The sequence below is a fragment of the Psammomys obesus genome, unplaced genomic scaffold (assembly GCF_907164565.1).
Source record: "Psammomys obesus unplaced genomic scaffold, mPsaObe1.curated_primary_1811, whole genome shotgun sequence".
Classification (NCBI taxonomy): domain Eukaryota; kingdom Metazoa; phylum Chordata; class Mammalia; order Rodentia; family Muridae; genus Psammomys; species Psammomys obesus.
The window spans coordinates 15,316,096-15,334,097 of record NW_026596057.1 but is presented as its reverse complement, the minus strand read 5'-3'; the positions used below and the strand labels follow the sequence as shown (position 1 = coordinate 15,334,097).

The following is an 18,002-nucleotide window of genomic DNA, read 5'->3' as shown; positions in this document are numbered from 1 at the left end:
CTTTCTTTCTTTCTTTCTTTCTTTCTTTCTTTCTTTCTTTCTTTCTTCCTTCCTTCCTTCCTTCCTTCCTTCCTCCCTCCCTCCCTCCCTCCCTCCCTCCCTCCCTCTTTCTTTCTTTCTTTCTTTCTTTCTTTCTTTCTTTCTTTCTTTCTTTCTTTCTTTCTTAGAAGTGGCAGAGGACGGCCTTTGCTAACTGGAGAAAAGGGAACTTTTGGAATTTTGGAATTTTGCAAGGATTGGGAAATCATGCTATAAAAAGAGCTGCATCCATGGCACCTGAACTTGGGTAGGGTCATGGCCAGGCCCGGGAGAAGCCTTTCCTGGGTACACTGCCAGCTCACTCAGCAGTTTGTCAGATGGCTCCACTAGTGAGGATGCCAAGGACAGTTGGAAGCATTAAGCTGCCTGCCTGGCCTGGAGGCAAATCAGCTTGCCTTCCCCTGGTAAGGTGGACTTACCATTCTGGGAAGAGGGAGGCAAGATTGAATACCCTCTCACCCCTATTCAACAGGCTTAAGAAAAAGGGGTGAACCAGGCCACAGAAGAAGACAGTGCAGCCACTCCTGATGAGACCTAATTGACTAGGATCAGAAGGAAGGAAAAGAAGTCCGGACTGGGGGAGGGGCATGAATGCAGAGGGTGGAGGAAGGGAGGGATTGGGATGGGAGGAGGGAGAGAACCACAGGGGGGATACAAAGTGAATAAAGTGTAATTAATAAAGGAAAAAAGGGGGGGGGTGAAATGGACACACAATCAAAAGGGATATCTCCTGCCTCCAAGGACAAGGAAATGTGGATGTCCAAAACAAGGAAGTATGTGTCTGGCTTTTAGTTATACACATACTTTCTCAGCCCTTACCGATAACCAAAAGTTATCAGTAACTACTGAGCTTAAAGAGGGCTTTGCAGTGTTGGTGATCACACTAAGTGTAACTGAATCATTTCAAGTTCCCCTGGAAGAATAAGGCTCACAGAATCAAATCAAGGCCCCTATTAGTCCCACTGTGACTTCACTTTTGTGGCTGGCTTTCTACTGCTAAGGATAGAGAAAGATGCTGTCACATGAATTTTTTTTTTATTAAAAAAAAATCACTCTTTGCTCTGGAGGAAAACGAAGATATATAACACTAATGCAATCCAGTCTTTCAAATAATAACGAAAGCAAATGCTTCCGTTTTATTGTCAGAGAGGGTGACTGATGCCTCTCATAAGCATCTGAGCCACCTTGAACCTGGTGGCTCTGCATTAATGCCACTGTGGCAAGTCTGGATCCATCCCTCTAGCTGGGCTCAAGTTCTTCCCATGAGTGAGCAGCAAAGACAGCTCACTGAACACCTGTCCTCACTGCTGGGGACAGCTGCATTGGCCCCACGCTCATCCCATTGCTGCCTCTGGCCTTGTTCTCTATGGTCTAATTCCAGTGCTGCAAACATATGTTCCTTTACAATCTCAAGCCAGGGGACCTCTGCTCACTAGAAAGCCCAGTGACCCATCAGGTCGCACACATAACCACTGTGACTCATCTATGACTGCTTTCATACTGCCGCCTGCCACTCTTAATCCTGTTCTTGTCCCCTTTACTCTTGCAGCGGCAGTGGCCACTCTCTTAAATCTGACTTGACATGTGATTCTCCTCTCCCAGCTCTTTCCACGGCCAATTCCTCACCTCCTCCAAGTTGCCATACAAAAGGGCCCATGCTGCACCATTTTGGGGTGAAGCTACAGCAGAGCCTCACCCTACAAGCCTGCTTGACCTGTTTTCCCATTGCACCCACCACCTTCTTGTGAGGTATTAAGTATTTTGTTTCTTGCTTCCTTCCCAACTCAAGAAGACTGAGGTCCGGGAGACATGAGGTCTGGAGGCATAATGGTCTGTTTGGCTCAACCCTGTACTCTGAGTTCCTGGCACAAAGTGGGGTTAGTCAGTCTATAGTTGTTAAATGCATGGATGATCAGTCGCAGGGCGAGGCAAAGTAAAAATATCACCAGATTGCCTTTTTTTTTCCCCCTCAGGATTGGCTTTTCTTCTGTTTTACTGAGCTCCATCAGATAATACCCCTACTTTGTGAAAGGGGTTTAGTTAAGAACAGGGGGGAGTTAGACTGTAGAAGCCCTCAAAACAGAAGGGGAGCCTAAACACTCACGGGACACGCAGAGTTCCTCGCTGCTGTACTCTAGGTTGAGCATTGGATGGAAGTCTTAGAGATACTGGGCAGGGTTAGTTTACTATGCGCGGCCACTACCCACCAGCCCCCTAACCCTTAGCCTTACCTGCTTTGTCTATCCAGGCGCGGTACCCATTCAACTCGCGTTCAATCTGTTGCTGGCGCCGCAGCTTCATGAATGCCCTTCGGTTCTCCACTCTCTCTCTTTCTTTGGCAAATTCCCTGTGGATAACAAGGACAATCCCCTGAACTTGCAGAACACCGTGGTGTGATGCAAGAGTGACACAAGAATGAGTATCTGAATGCTTCCATTCACCCTAACGCTACATTCCCTTTACCCAAGCTGCAAGAGACCTCTGCATCCTTTGCCCTCTTCGCTTTGCACCGAAAAGAGCTGTTTTTAGTCACATGACAAACAGCTTCAAAATGCCATGGTCCATGTCTTCAGCCACAATGGAATCCTTAAACCTCTCAAAAGCACTGCCCTCCTATGACTTCAATAAGTGACTAAGGTCTATTCACCAATAAGTGTATGCCAGGTTTTGAAATATGAAGGTTTTCAGGTTCACAAGCTCATCTAATCTTCCCAAGGATCTAACAAGATACTGTGAACATTCCCATTTGACAACAGAGGTAATTCCTGGGCTTAGAGAAGTAAAGCAACTTGCAAGGATGCAAACTCAAACCATGAAGCTGTGCTACCATGGTACTCAATAGAGAGTGTCACTGGAAGTCAGTAACACTCGTAACATGGAGGATTCAAGGGCTGCTGATGGCTGGTGTTGGCTAAATAAGAAAGGAAAAAAACATGGGATAAGACCTGGCTCCAGAAGAAAAACAGTGGAAAGGAGAGTGAGGCAGAGGGCGGGAAGACTGAGGGAAAGCTGAAGTGGGTGTCAAGAGTAAGGAAGCTCCCTGTGACAGGTACAGGAACAAAGTGACTCTGTGGCATAAGGAAAAGACAAATCTTGGAGCTTGGGAGATAGTTCCATTGGCAAAGCGTTTGCTGCACAAGCATGAGGCCCCTAGCTTTGACCTACTTGTAAACCCAGCACTGGAGGGAGTTGAGAAAGGGAGAGGTAGATTCCCAGGGCTTACTGGCCCTCTAGACTAGCTCAAGGTCAATGTCAGGTCATGCCTCAAGCAATAAAGTATATACTTCCTGAGTACTTATAGCCAAAGTTTATCTCTGACTTCCAAATGCACATACACACATAGACACACAAAGTCTCACACTCCTGAGGAGAAGGAAGAGGGAGAAAAGAAAGAGATCCAGGAAAAGGAAGGAAAGAGAAGCAGAAGTGTGGTACTCAGAGTTTCTTGGTAGAACAAGGACAATGATGAACAAGGACAATAAAACAACAACAATGATGATGAGCGTATCCAATGGGTTATGGGAAAGAACCAATCATCTGCTATTGGGATCTTCTAGAAACTGTCTCCACCAATGCTTTTCTAATCACCCTTTCGGGCCAGCTACTCCTCACTACTGTAGTGTTATAGGACTATACTTGGAAGCTGCGCTCAAGGTGATCCTCACCCACAAAGAACTATATACAGATAGAAAAGGTATATGACCTCAGGTGTGAGTCCTGCCAGCAATTCTCACATCCATGGGAGAAACGAGGCAGGGACTGATAGGTGTGTTTCAGCAGAGGGGAAAAGACACTGGTCTAACCTGACACGAAGAGATGCTTGCTTATGCTTTGCTTGGACTTCCTGTCAACACTGAGCTGGTTTCCTTGGGTGTAAGACCCATTCACAATGGTTGTGGTCAAGTTGAGGATATGGAGAAAAGGCACGTGCTTGACTAAAGATGCAGTGAGTTCCTAAAGATACTATGAAGGAAGAAAAGGAAGAAGTACAAATGGACAGTGACGAGTGATGGTGAGGATCTGGGAGGTGGAACTCAAGGCCGGGGATGTTTCCTGTTACCCTCTTTTCTGGATTTCAATGATTAGGAGGTAACGGCGGCCTGGGTGATCCACATATCACCACCCACCAACGTTCTTACCTTTGGTTCTCTTATTCTTAAACTTCAAAAGTTACAGATTCTAAGTAAGACAAGTTGCTGATAGAAGAACCCAGGCCTGGCTTGCTGAAAGAGGCCGAGTTTGTTAATGGAGTACCACTTAGTTGCATGTAACCAGTTAGCATCTCTTTCCCATTTTATGTTTTCACATGTGCTTATGTCTTAAATTTCCAGCTACCTCCGGGAGCTGGGCTGGGAAAAAATTCATCTCGAGGTAGTATTTTGGGTAAGATCACTGCAAAGGAGAATCTTGACAGAATCTGACCAGAAAAATTCCTGAGCGCTTAGGGCAAGCAGTAACAGTGTTTCCATTATCTGACCCTCAAGAGTAAGTCAAGTAGCTCTTTGAAATGTCCAAGACCAGAGAAGCACAGAGAGGAAACATAACTCATATATTCTAAATCTCAGCTTCTTTCTATCCTATGCTGAACTCACGATAGCCCAGGCTGGCTTCAAACTCACTAATATATCCACAGTTGGCCTTGAGTGCCTGGCTCACTTTTCTCTGCCTCCCCAGTGTGGGCAGCACAACAGGCCTGTGCCTCCATGCCCAGTCAGAAGAGCATTTTGTAAAAATGTTCTGCATTGTACTCAACTTCCTATCCTCCTGCATGAAAACAAGCCTGGCATATAGTGTATGTTCGACAGATTCAAAGCATCCAAGGCACTCATCGGTGAGCAAACTGACACCTCTGCCCTGGGTCACAAAGTTTTCAGTAAAGGAGAACTCCATCGCTGTATGAGCCCAAGGTGTGTCTCTGGAACCCTAGAGCGCAGACACCATCTTCAGAACCACAGTATCTGTAGAGTTAATGTATGTAATTGTGTCACCACTTTTTGGCCCCTGTTATCATGGTGCAGTTTGGCGAGGGGCAGGCTCAGTCCACAAGTCCCTGTCTGGCCTCCCCGTGTTTTGAAAGTCTCTTGACCCCTTTTTTCTCTGTGTAGTTTCACTTTTCTCTGTATTTTAGGTCTGGTTCTGGTTCCCTTCTCGCTGGTTTCCTGGCTAGAGCTCTTAGGCCCAGAGCCACACAAATAGGGCAGAGCCTTTATTTAAAAAAAAAAAAAAAAAAAAAAATGGAAGCAAAGAACACACACCCCTCGTCACCTTCAGCTGCAAGGCTGAGGAAAGGGGAAAGACAGTAAAGGTTATCAGGTGCTTTCTTCTCTGTTTTGTTTGATCATTGGCACCTGAGTATTCCTTTACCCTTCCCACTCTCTCCCTTGCTGTCATACCCTCTGTGTGACAGACAGTGAAGTTGTCTTCTGACTTCTTCATGAGAAACACATGCAGCAGCACTCATATACATGGATGTATACAAAAACAGTTCACACAAGTTCATGTACACACAGGGAATTTTTTTATTCATAATCATTGAAGCAACACTGTGCTCCTAAATAGCTACATAAAATACTTTTTAGAAAAGAGAACAAATCTTTGTGCCAAAAAAATAAAATAAAATAAAATAAAATTTATAACCAGTTACACTTCTGTGAGTCTATAGACTCCATGTGGCCAAGCTAAACCTCAATGGTATGACATGCCAACAGAATTTGAGAATTTTAACACAGTGTCCACTCTTAGTTTCCACAAGGTATAAAAATAAAACATTGTAGTAATGTTCCTTTAACACATTTATATTTCTGGTTTAAAAATCATTTTTGCAAAAACCCTGCAAGGTGAAGAAAGATCATTTGCCCAAGATCACTAAGAGAGGGTGGGAATTCAAAGTAGCACTTTCTGGTTCCGGGTTAATCATAGTTTCCACAGTGCCTCGGCTGCCTTCCCTTCTTCTCTTGCTGTGAGAAGTCAGTGTTTAAAATCTACAAAAGGGATTTGTGTTTCAGCTCAAGTTTGAAGAATACAAAAATATAAAAACAGCTGATTGTTTCTTTTGTGTTGTTTTTAAGGAGCTCTTCATTTGAGACAACAGAATAGAAGTCAATTCCTGTGTTGGATTAATAAAGACTTAGAACACAATTCATAAAACTAGTCAAACCACTGTTATAATCATCACCATGTATCTAGCTCATGGTGACTGGGTTTTGAATTTAAGAGGGAGAGAGGTGGACAGTATTATTTCCACTATTTGCCCAAAACAAGCAGTCATTCTATCCTTAAATCTTGGTGCCCATCAGGCCCTGAGTATTTATTTAGGTGGCCATGCCCAAAAAAAGGTCAGCACATTCCTTCTATTGATCCTTTCACATGGGGATCTGAGTATTGTTACCCTTGTAGGAGAAGCCGAGTGATTTTATGTAAATGACACTGTTACCAAGTCAGAAACTAAATTTCCTGCGGAATTTGGTAACCTCAAAGAGTATCCCTTTGAATATCACAGTATGTCCAGCTTCTTTAGATAAAACATCTGAACTTCAAAGGGAGAATTTTGGCTTACAGTGGAAGGGTGGCAGGATTCTTTGAGGTTTCCTGACACATGCCTGGGTGTAAGATCTGAACACATATAATCAGCTCCGTACAGTATTTCTCTATTCGCAGTGTAACCGAGCACGGATGTGTTGTGTCTAGTCTTCAGAATTCCAAACCAGAACAAAAATAAATCAGCACATGAGGCAGCAGAAGCACTACCAGGTCTATTCTCAGAGAAAAGTAACCAGGTAGCATCAGCTGCTAATGAACAGGAAGGGGACTTCGCTCAGTTTCCTCATCAGTCGGAGCTGACATTAGAGGGAACGGCAAAGGCTTGGGGAGATAGTGTTTATTCACAAGCATGAGGACCTGAATCCGAACTACAGAACCCGCAAAAATAGCTGAGTGTGACGGCTCATACTTGCCATCCCAGGGAACAAGGAGGGTTCTTGGGGTTTCTGACCAGCCAGTTTATCCAAATTGGTGAGACTTTGCCAATGAGAAAAACAAGGTGAATGCTCCTGAAGAATGATCCCACTCAGGTTGTCCTCTGGTCTCCACACACATACACACACACACGTGTGTGTGTATGCAAACACATTTATCTATACACACTAACATGAACACACACAGAGGCACACTAAAACTCTTGTGTTCCCAAGCAGAAGCTGAAACAACTCTGCTCTAGAAACAGTGACCTTTAAAGAGATAGGACAGTCACAAAAATCTGAACGGTGCTTCAGTGTAGAAATTGGTATTTTCCTGCTCTTGCCTTTCATCATGGCGGGCTGGGCTGCCCCTCTTCCCACTCTGCTTTCCCGGGAGGATCACTTGAAGGTCCCCTTGAGATACAGACAACCTGAAAGAAGGTGAGCTGGAGGTGGGGTTGACTACCCCTCCATTCTGGTCTCTGCATGTGTATGCTAAGTTCAGGTTTCTAAATTGTAGTTATGGGACTTCAGAAGCCTGATTTTGCTTCATGTTGTTAAGGGACTTCTTTAGTCTTTGTTACTGGATTTATATTTGTGACTGCTTTTGTTTTCTAGTACTCCTATACACAGCCAATTCTATACTTTCACAATAAGATAACTAGAAGTACTATGCAACTAATTGCAGACAAGGAAGGATATCCCAAGCATCATATATGCCTGGGGGAGTGAAGGAGAGAAAGTAGAGTTCACTTTTGAATCATTGCTTATATTAATATGAAAATTTATTTCAACTTTGTGAGTTTATCGAACTACAAAAGAGCTCTTGTCACAGATAACCCATAACGTGGCTGCTCTCTACGTTAATAAAGTGGCTGGTGTTGGCCCATAAGGAGGTGATGGGAGGGGCTTTGGTCAACCACAGATCTAGGGTTTATCATGATGCTTGTTGAGTCTTAGAGACGTGACATGAGGGTCACTAAAGCCCAGAAGACATGGAAGGTGGCCACTCTACTCATCTAGCGACAAAATGTTCAAGAAGAACTGCTGTCAAACCTTCTGGAGGAAGACTACTGGCTCTTGGCTTATCCCCCGGCTCCTGAGCACTGCTCCTGATTCAGCGCATTCAGGGAGCTTTGTTTACTGATGCAGAGGCTCTTGCTGCTGTCATGGCAACCAGAAAGGAAGACAAAGCCTGCCAGGATGGACTGGCCTGCATGACTCAAAGATCTGTTTACCCACACTTCTGTATACACTTGCATGCTTCATCACACACACACACACACACACACACACACACACACACACACACACTGGCATAGATACACATGCTCACACCAGCGCTCTGAAGCATATGCAGACAGACTTTGTAAAGCACACAAATGCCAAGTGATCACATTCCTATCACTCTTCAGCGTCCCTAATTTCAGAGGGCTTTGCCACCCACAAGGGAAACTTTCCAATATTCTATGATCCTTGCTTCTGGAAGGAGGGATTAGGCATCAAGGAAAAACATTGTCAACCTTAAATATTCTGAAACAAGCACAGAAATCAGGGAAGTCAGCTCGGCTACTGTGTGTGTGTGTGTGTGTGTGTGTGTGTGTGTGTGTGTGTGTGTGTCAAGGAGTGCTTTAACTGCAACTCTGTCAGAAAGTACCTGGGGGGGGGGGATCAAGGGCAAGACTATTCACTAATATGTTTTCAATGTTTGGTGTTAGGTACTCGGGAAACCTTTCCTCCCGCTTTCCAGAGACACAAACACAGCCCCAGAGAAGGCAAACACTTTACTGAAGGTCACACAGTTCAGTAACATTACAGTTATTTATGTCTTAGCCCTTGACTTGTTCCAGGAAGGATTTAAGGAGACTTAGGTTGTCAATAAAAAATGGCTAAAACTGAACCTGGCCTTCAAAATCCCATCCAGTGTTGACTCTCAAAAGCAGGCTGAATGTTCAGGTGCAAATGCTCAGACACACTGTGGCATCCATACTCCAAACTAGGCACTTTAGTGCCTCCTAAGAGCAGGGATTCTTCTCCAAATTGGTTAGGTCAAATAAGTGACATTACATGAAGTGACGTGCCCAGCCTCTGCCCCGGCTTTCTACATCCACAGCAATGAAAGAAAGACTACAGGACTCTCAGATCAGGATATGGAGCAGCCAGGACCTAAGGAAACACCTGTCCTAGCCCAAATTTCACTTCAGAAGAACTAAAGCAGAGACTGTGCCAACTGGCTTCCCAGTCCAAGTTCTGCAACAAGCAGAAGCTGACCTATAGTTTTGCTTAGCTTGGCAAGCTCCAAGCCCCTGCTATTCCATACTGTTTAGCATCCTAATTATGGAGATTCAAAGAGGCAGATTCCATAGGAACTCAAAGGAAGAACAACATTTTTGCTTTATCTTCTAATACTAAAGTTTTTTATTTTGTTGATACAGGGAAAGAAGACCTGACCATTCACATGAAGAGGGGATATTGAATGAATGAGAATCCATTTCCTGTTTTGCTTTTTAATCTAAAAGCTGATGTCATCTGTGGTGTTGACATATAATGATGAAAGACTGCTATTGGAGAGGTGTGTTTTTGTATCCCAGCTCTACCACGGATAATCTATAGAATGCTCTTAAATCTTGTTCTCAGTTTGCAAACTCAGAATAAATAGCACACCCATCTTACCTGGTCATTGTGGGGACTGAATAACAAGTGAAAAGCCCAAAGTGTGATATCTAGCACACAGAATGTACTCTATCTCTTGTATGTAGTAATGACATTTCTGAGAATATAGCATGATGGAGATAACTTATTACCAAGGCCTTCATCTGTATATAGCATCCCATCTCCCAAACATAATTTGCAAGTGTCTGCCACGTACTAGACACTGTTTCAGAATATGACTGTGATGGGTTAATCTTCCCTGTCAACTTGACCAGATTCAGAATAGCCTAGGAGATGGCAGGACATACCGCCAAGTATGTCTGTGAGAGTGCTTCTATAAAGAATTAACTAAGGAAAAAAAAAAAAGATCCACCTTGAATGTGGGTGGCATTGTTCCCTGGGCTTGGGGTACAGAAGGATTAAAAAAGAGAAGGAGAAATCTAGCAAAATCCCATCATCCCTATTTTTCTGATCTCTGGCCTGAAAGGATAGGGCTTGAGAAACTTTCCTATATTTTCCCCACCATGATGGACCGGACCCTCTGAAAACATGAACCAAAGTAAATCCTCCTCCTTTTAATTGGCTTCTGTCAAGTATTTTTGTCACAGTGAAGCAAAAGTAACTTACATGTGATGGCAGTCAACATCGAGAATAGTATAAATGTAAAATATTCCCCCCCCATATTTACATTTCCACTCAAGGCACAGACAGAGAAGGAGGTGAGGAAAGCATACAGCATGGGGTACACTGACACGTTCTCAAGGGGAAATAAAACAGGAAAATGTAGCATCAGTATGGAGGGGAGGACAGAGTCTTTGGCTGAGTGAGCAGTGAAGGCCTCAATGAGAATACAGAGAAAGTGGTACGAGCTATACAAAGGAGGGGGTCGTGCAGATATATTTGGGGAAGAGCATTCCAGAGAGAGGTGACAGCTAGGACAAAGCATTGATACACAGGAACATTCTGGGCAGAGGCACTGAATGAAAGAAACACACCAATATGGACAGAGGAGGCTGAATCAGTGGAAGGCGAATGAGGCAAGGTAAGAAAGCGTGTGAGGGTAGATGGACAGGGAGGGGAGACTGGAGGCCCTCTGAAGATTTGGCTTTTCACAGTACAATTGGGAAACCATCACTGAGATGCAGCAGCGTAATTACAAGACTTGACTGAAGTTTGCAAAAGACTGTCTCTGGCTGCCCTGTTGAGAAGAGACTAGGGGTGGGGGAGCGAGAGACTTGGGGAGAGAAATGAGTAATGCCTTGTAGAACATATCCAGATGACTTAGGCCTGGGATAGAGTAGGACTATTGAGAAATAGTGACGTTCTGGATCTAATCTGAAGGTGGAGCTAAGAGGACACACTGGCCTTCCTGACACAGAGGGTAATAAAGGGGTGAATCAAAGAAAATCCAGAGGGTTTTAGCGGCCAAGAAGGAAGAAGTGAAATGAACCAAAGTGGAAAGGACACTGGGCAAAGCAGGATCTGGAAAAAAGGATGATCAGGAGCTCATCTCTGCAAGGAACTCAGCTGTATTTCATAACACATTTACATCAAGGATCAGTAGGGCCAAGAGCACCCGTCATCTACCCAAGATGTGTCCAGTGCTGCAAAGATCGTCCCTGTGGATTGCACAGAGCCAGGCTGACTTCTGCATCACCCTTCCTCCTCCCCTGCTGGCTTGTGCTAGAAAGATGCTAACAATTTTCAGCCCAACAAAATCAGGAAATTGTTGCTACTGCTGCAAATAAAAAAATAAAAATAAAAATAAAACAAACGTGACAAATATTCTTGAATGCTGCACCATTTGTTCCATGAATTTCTCTGTTCCCTTCCGTTAGCTGGATGATCGTGGAATAGCACGTACTATGTGCAGTGACAAATGACAGTTACCACATGGTTGTCCTTAAAACCCTCTAAGGCAGGGCACAGTGCAGCTCAGTGCATAGTGTTTGCCATCTAGCCTGTATGGAGTCCTGGGTTCAGTTCCAAGCCTTGGAAAAAACACACCACCACCACCACCACAACCACAAACCTTTTAAGAAGTGACTATAAAGGCCCTAGGGCATTGGAAGAACTAGGAAACAGTGAAAGACAGAGCTACATAGCCGAATTCAGCTCTCTCACTCTGCTTAGTTACCCACCAGTGTGTGCCACCTCAGTTTGGCACACAGATACTATCAAGGCATGAACTCAAAGGCACACATGCCTCTTCCCCTCTCTCTCTCTCCCCCTCTGTACGCATATAATAGTGTATGTTTCAGTCACAATATTTCACTGGGTTCAGAACCCTGTGGCGCAGGAAGAATGAGCCCTGGGAAAGTAGGAGCATTTCGTATTCTTCTTTCTCCCCCACCCACACCCCCCATAGCACTCTAATTACAGTATGAAAGAGGCATCTTGACAGAGAACAAATGGCTGTGTTCTTTTAAGAGACACATTTTGCACTCCCCTGAGGCAGCATAGCAAGTGGTTCCCTCCCCAAAAACTGTGGAGGTGCAGAGGAGGCTGTGCTGCTGTGTTCAAAGGAATGAGTGAAAACTATTCCCAGGTTGGCCTTTACACACTCGCCAGCCTGTGAGTATATGAATTTTTCTTTATAATGAACACCAGATTTCCCAGAATCTGCTGTCCTAAATCCCCCGATAATTTAAAGTGTCCTTCCAAAAAAAAAAAAAAAAAATCAGATGTCATAGTGCACCATCAAAACCAGCTTGTGCTTTTGACTGGATGAATAGAATACGAGAGAAAGTTCAAAGCTAATGGTGGAGATAGAGGTGGAGGCTGAGAGAGGAAAAAGAGTTTAAGGACCTGGTATAGGTATACTGCTTGCTTCTGTTTAAATTTAAAAACAAGGTGGAGAGGAGGGAGTGGCATGTACAACAGCCTTCATACCCACATCCATTATTTCCTGTGCTCAAGGCATGTTAGAAATCCCCTCAAACTTGGTCCCAGTTGTCAGACAGAAAATTAGGGCTTAGCACCTCAACTTCTTCAAATCCCCAGCCTGCGTGAGGAGCTGTGGGGCTTCAACCACCTCCATTCTTTGTGCTAACCCACTTGCTCCCAATGACCCATTATGCTGAAGATAAGGGTTGTATAGTTCCTCTTTCTCCTTGTCCCAGGTCACTGCCTACCTGACATTAGGTATCTGAATACCAAGCAGGCACTTAAAATTTAAGCTGGCCAATATGAAACTTTTAATTTCTCTCAAATTAAATTATCTTCTGATTTCTTCTACCTCAAGCTAGGGTCACTATCTATTCCTGCCTTTTTATGTTAAGCCCAATTCAATCCATTAGTGATTCCTACACATTCTTGCAATTTCTTTGCAATATCACGACTATTAGCCTAGTCAATGATAAAGCACTTGTCATTCTTTACCTGGATGCTTCCCACCTACAGTGGCATCTAATAAGCTCCTGACTTCCTGATCAATACTCTAATCCCAATCTCCTATTCAAATCCCAGAAGACAGAGAAGGGGGAAAATTTTTAATACAAAACAAATTCAAACCCTACTGTTTAAGGTTCTTCCCTTTGCTTCCCACTGTTAAAATCCCAAGTCCTTACTATGGTTTACAAAATCTTTCATAGATCACATCTTCATCATTCTCTCTTTGACTAAAGGGGTCCTTTCCTGATTACAAAATCAAATTTTCCTCTAGGAGGTATTGGCTCATAAGAGTTGCAAAGCCAAAAAAGAAATTAAAAAGTTAAAAAAATCACATATCTGGGAAAGCTGAAACTGGCAAGATTCTCCAAGGGCTCTCCCTGGTGATCCAGAAGGAAAAGACAGTGAAAAGACAGAAGAGACTCAGACCAGCTGATCTGTGAGAATAGATTCTCGTATCAGTCAAGCTACCTGCAAGCTGTGCAGAGAGCTACAGGGTTCAGATTTCATGAATAGCAATCCTGAGTTGATTATTATTATTATTATTATTATTTTTTTTTCTGCTTTTTTAAGTAACCCCTCATCCAAACTCCTCTGAATAATACCAATAAAAACTCATTGATTGGATAAAAAAAAAAAAGTCAAAATCATCTCATTATCTGTAATACTCTAGTCTGTCAAACTGTTTTATTTCGCTAAGGATTCAAGTTGCCCAAAAGCAGGTGAGCAAAACGATATCCTCCTTCTGTACAGCTGGCTTGACATAAATGTTTAGGAAATATCTAATTGAATGTTTATTCATTGCAATCCTCACTGGAAAGCAAAGGCCAAAATAAACATGGGTGACAAAATATTATGAGTGATAATTAAGCCCACAGCATAGCAAAAAGTAATAGTGTTTATATTTAGCACATCTGTCTTTGAATCAAAGCATACGTGAATTATATAATTCTCTGAAATTCAATTTCTGAACAAATGGCATTGACAACGCTGCCAATCTCACCAAGCTGCTATGTCAACAGGCATATAGCCAAGGCACCAAACATAGCTCCCGTCATGATAGACTGTCAATAGATATGGGTTGAATCTGAGGCTCCAAATGTTCTTTTGAAAGTACAAAGTACTATGAATGGATAACTCTGGGTTACCCATCACTCTGAGATACTAATGCAGACACTTGGACTTGAGGCAACATAACATAAGAAGAGGATGCCAATGAGCTTCAGAGATGAGGGAAAAATCATATTTATGAAAAAGTCTTTGTTTCTGAACTCCTGTTAATTGTTCTCCATTCTAATTATTCACCACATTCAGAAGAAACTTTTCCCACAGGACTTTAGGGGGGTGGGAAGCAGATTTACTGCAAAGCATTCTCCAGTTTGGAAGCAGCCATCAGCTTAGAATTCGACCTCCACCCCAGAAGAGACTGAAAATCTTTCCAAGTTCTTCACTATGCCTACTCATACATTCCTGCCCAGGAGAGATGGGCTCCTTACAGTCTGGTGTGTTCTGATTCTATGGATCAAAACACCATTGTCACGCTCTTCATTGCCCATCCATGGTGAGGTACATTCAGAAACAGAAAGCGCTCAGTATCAGAGCAATTGGGCAGAAATGTTATGTCTGTCAAATATAAGAATCATAATTAGAGGCTTTGGGAGATCTCTTTGTATTTTTATTTCATTTTTAAAAAATGGTAATCCTTTTTGGAACAAGAGCTTTTTACAAAAATATCACATGCAATTGATTGGAGATTTCAAAGTAATTCTTTGCCACAAATAGTTTGACAAGCTTCCTGCAGCAAATCCGTTTCTTTGTGGCAAGAAAGTGTGGCCCTGAGGTCATCATACTAATTGCCTTCATTTTTGGTTTGTACCACATGCTGATAAATGCTTTGTAAGGACTACCCCATCTAACTTTCAGAAGACACAAAATACATGCTGGTACCTCATTGGTAGAAAGGAGCAGGGTGATATCTCAGTCAGAGAGCATTTGTCAAGCATACTGAAGCCCTGAGTCCAACACCCAGCACCCTTTACCACACACACACACACACACACACACACACACACACACACACACACACAAGGCCAAATCACAGTTAAAAGCCTTGTCAAGGTCATATATATAAGCAGCAGCAGAGTCACGTTCTCTGGATCCCAGGATGTTCAAAGGACAAGGAGGAGGAGAGGGGCGTGCACCACGTGACATGCTAAGGAACATGAACAGCATTTCCAATGCCTTATTCTCTTTCTCCTCTTGCTCTCTGTGTCTTTCCCTCCTCTATGATATCCCTTGTTCTTCTCCATTCTTTTCCTCTGTTTTGCCTTTTGTCCTCCAAGACACACTCAGTTAACAGGCTAGGATATGAAGTCATCACAGCTCCTGAAATGTATACAGGATGTATCATTCTTGTCCTGCTCAGAGATGTGGAAGCGTGGATCAATGAGGGGCCATCAAACTCACATTCTTGTCTAGCACAGGGAGAATGGAACTTCCATTGCCCTTAGATCATTCAATAGAAGTTATTACAATCAGTCCCTGTGAAAAGCACTGGTTTTGTAAACAAACTAAACAGCTGCATTCTTTTGCAAGTAAAATGTTTTATTAATGATCACTGATCTCCTGGATAGATCTCATACAGTGTTTTCTAAGTTTAAGTTGAATTCGTAGATGAATTCTATGTTTAAGTTAAAAGTATTATATCATTCTTAACAAAAACAAAAACCACCTCAGGAAATGTTTCCCTGCATACATGTGGCTACCCCTGAAGTTATGGTTAATGTATTATGTACGGTTAATGTATGGTTAATGGGTACGTGCATAACCAAAACCTGTTTTTTACAAAAACTGACATCAAAGGATAAATGTCATGTCAGCATTTGTTCCCAGAGCTTTACCGATTCCTTAATTTCGGAGTTAGCTTACTTCTTTGCAGTAGGTTTTTCTTTTGCTCTGTAGAAATGCCTCCTAGCCAGGCCCCTAGCAAGTACATACAGGCTTTGTGTTCCAAAGGAAGGGATCAGGCTTAGCTACAGCTTCTTGTTTAATCGTGACGTAAGGTAGTCCCTTCAATACTTGGTCACATTTTGCAAGGGATCTGAAAAGTCAATTTCTTCTGACAGAATGATTCACCCATGTTCTGAAAAAAACCAAAACAAACAACAACAACAACAACAACAACCCTTTCACACAAAATACCCAGGCAATGATAAATTATAATGAGCACATTAATGTATTCCTAGGCTTACAAGAAAGTGGCACAATGTCCAAAATCAAAACTCAAAAAGTAGGTGTATCTTACAGAGCTGTTCCCCTTAGGCTCTCTTTTATTGGTATTTATTTTCTCAAGGGTCCGTTTTGACGAGCAGAACTTTTATTTTCGATTTTAACAGAGTTCATACAATGGAAGCTACTAGATCAAACTCCCACGCCTCATCACTGTTTTCTGCATTCTCCGCGTCATTTTTTCTTCTGCAACTTTTCAAGGATTTTCGCAAATTAAGTTTGATCTGGAGAATGACAAGGTCTAGATTTCCTTTTTCCCCAGAATCAAGTGTACGAGGCACATTTAATTAAAAAGATGTCTGTACCTCATTTAAAAACTAGACACCCACACAACACAACAGAAGAGGTTCCCTGTTCCATCCTTATGGATTCATTTACCAACCTTACAGCAGAGGGATTTTGTTTTGTCTGTTAGCATTTTGGTAACTTTTAAAATCAAATGATGAAAGTTCTGCAACTTTATTCTTTTTCAAAATAATTCTGGCTATGAAAAAGCTCATAAGTATTTCATAAGTATTCATATGTATTTCATAAGTATTTTTGAATCATCTTGTCTATTTCTTGAAAAAATATATATAATATGAAATAAATATGGATTCCCTCTACTATTTTACTATTACTATGTGGAATCTATACATCAGTCTAGGGAAGGCTTAACATTGGTATAATTTTCAAAACATAAGTCTGTTCTGCCCATCTTTAGGATTTCTTTCATTTACTATGGCATGTTCTGTAGTTTGGATAAAGAGCTTGTTTAATTTAATCACAGATATTTGACTATTACAGTTAAAATTATTAAAATTCACATATTGAAAATGAACTTGATAATTATGAGAATATAAAGTATATATAGCCCAAATATTTTTTTTGTATATTTACCTTATATCCTGTGATCTTGTAAAGCTCACTTATTAGTTCTAGTGGTTTATGGAGATAATAGAGTTTAACAATATAAAATTGTGTCAGCTGTGAAAAACTTTGTACTTTTACTTTTTCCCTTTTAATTTTATGTGCCCTTTATTTTTCTTCCTTGCCTTATTAAAATGACTCAAATTTACTTAACAATGTTAAAAAAGAAGTGTAAAAGAGAAAGACTGTCCATTTCTACATTACAGAGAAGAAGGATCAATATTTCATAATAGTTCAGCATTAAGTATGATGCCAACAGTAGGTTTTTTTATAGATGTCCTTTTGTCAGGCTGAGAATGTTCTCTTCTATTATTCATTTACTGTGAACTTTTATTAAGCAGGAATATTAAATTTTGTTAAATCCCTTTTGTAAGTGTATTGAGATGTTCTAAGCCCTTTTCTTTATACGCATTGATTGGTTTGCAAATGATAAACCAAGCTTGCATTTACTGTTTAGCAATAATGGATCCCAACAATTCTACCAGATTTGATGGGTAATATTTTGTTATTTAAATTTGTACCCCAGTTCATAATGGATATCATTTAGCTTTCATTTCTTATGACATAGTTGAGAGGCTTAAGTACTGAGGTGATGGCAGCTATTGAGTGAGTTCAGATGTCCTCCAGTCCCCTCTACATTTGAAAGAAGCCTGTGAAGGGTCATTATTACTTTTTCCTCAGTGTTTGGTAGAACGAAGTATCTTGAAATTTTCTTTGTGGGAAAGTTTTAGACTGGAAGTTTAGTTTCATTAATTGACATGAGTTTGT

The 18,002-nt window shown here is 42.0% G+C and overlaps 1 protein-coding gene across 1 annotated transcript in view; it reads right to left on the bottom strand.

The window, feature by feature from the left end:
- Nucleotides 1-18,002, bottom strand: part of Cacna1e (calcium voltage-gated channel subunit alpha1 E) — a 314,504-nt gene that overhangs the window by 93,007 nt on the left and 203,495 nt on the right. Inside the window, exon 8 of the mRNA XM_055624404.1 lies at nucleotides 2,271-2,386. Within this exon, the coding sequence (XP_055480379.1) occupies nucleotides 2,271-2,386 (116 nt within the window). The remainder of the gene's footprint in view (nucleotides 1-2,270; nucleotides 2,387-18,002) is intronic.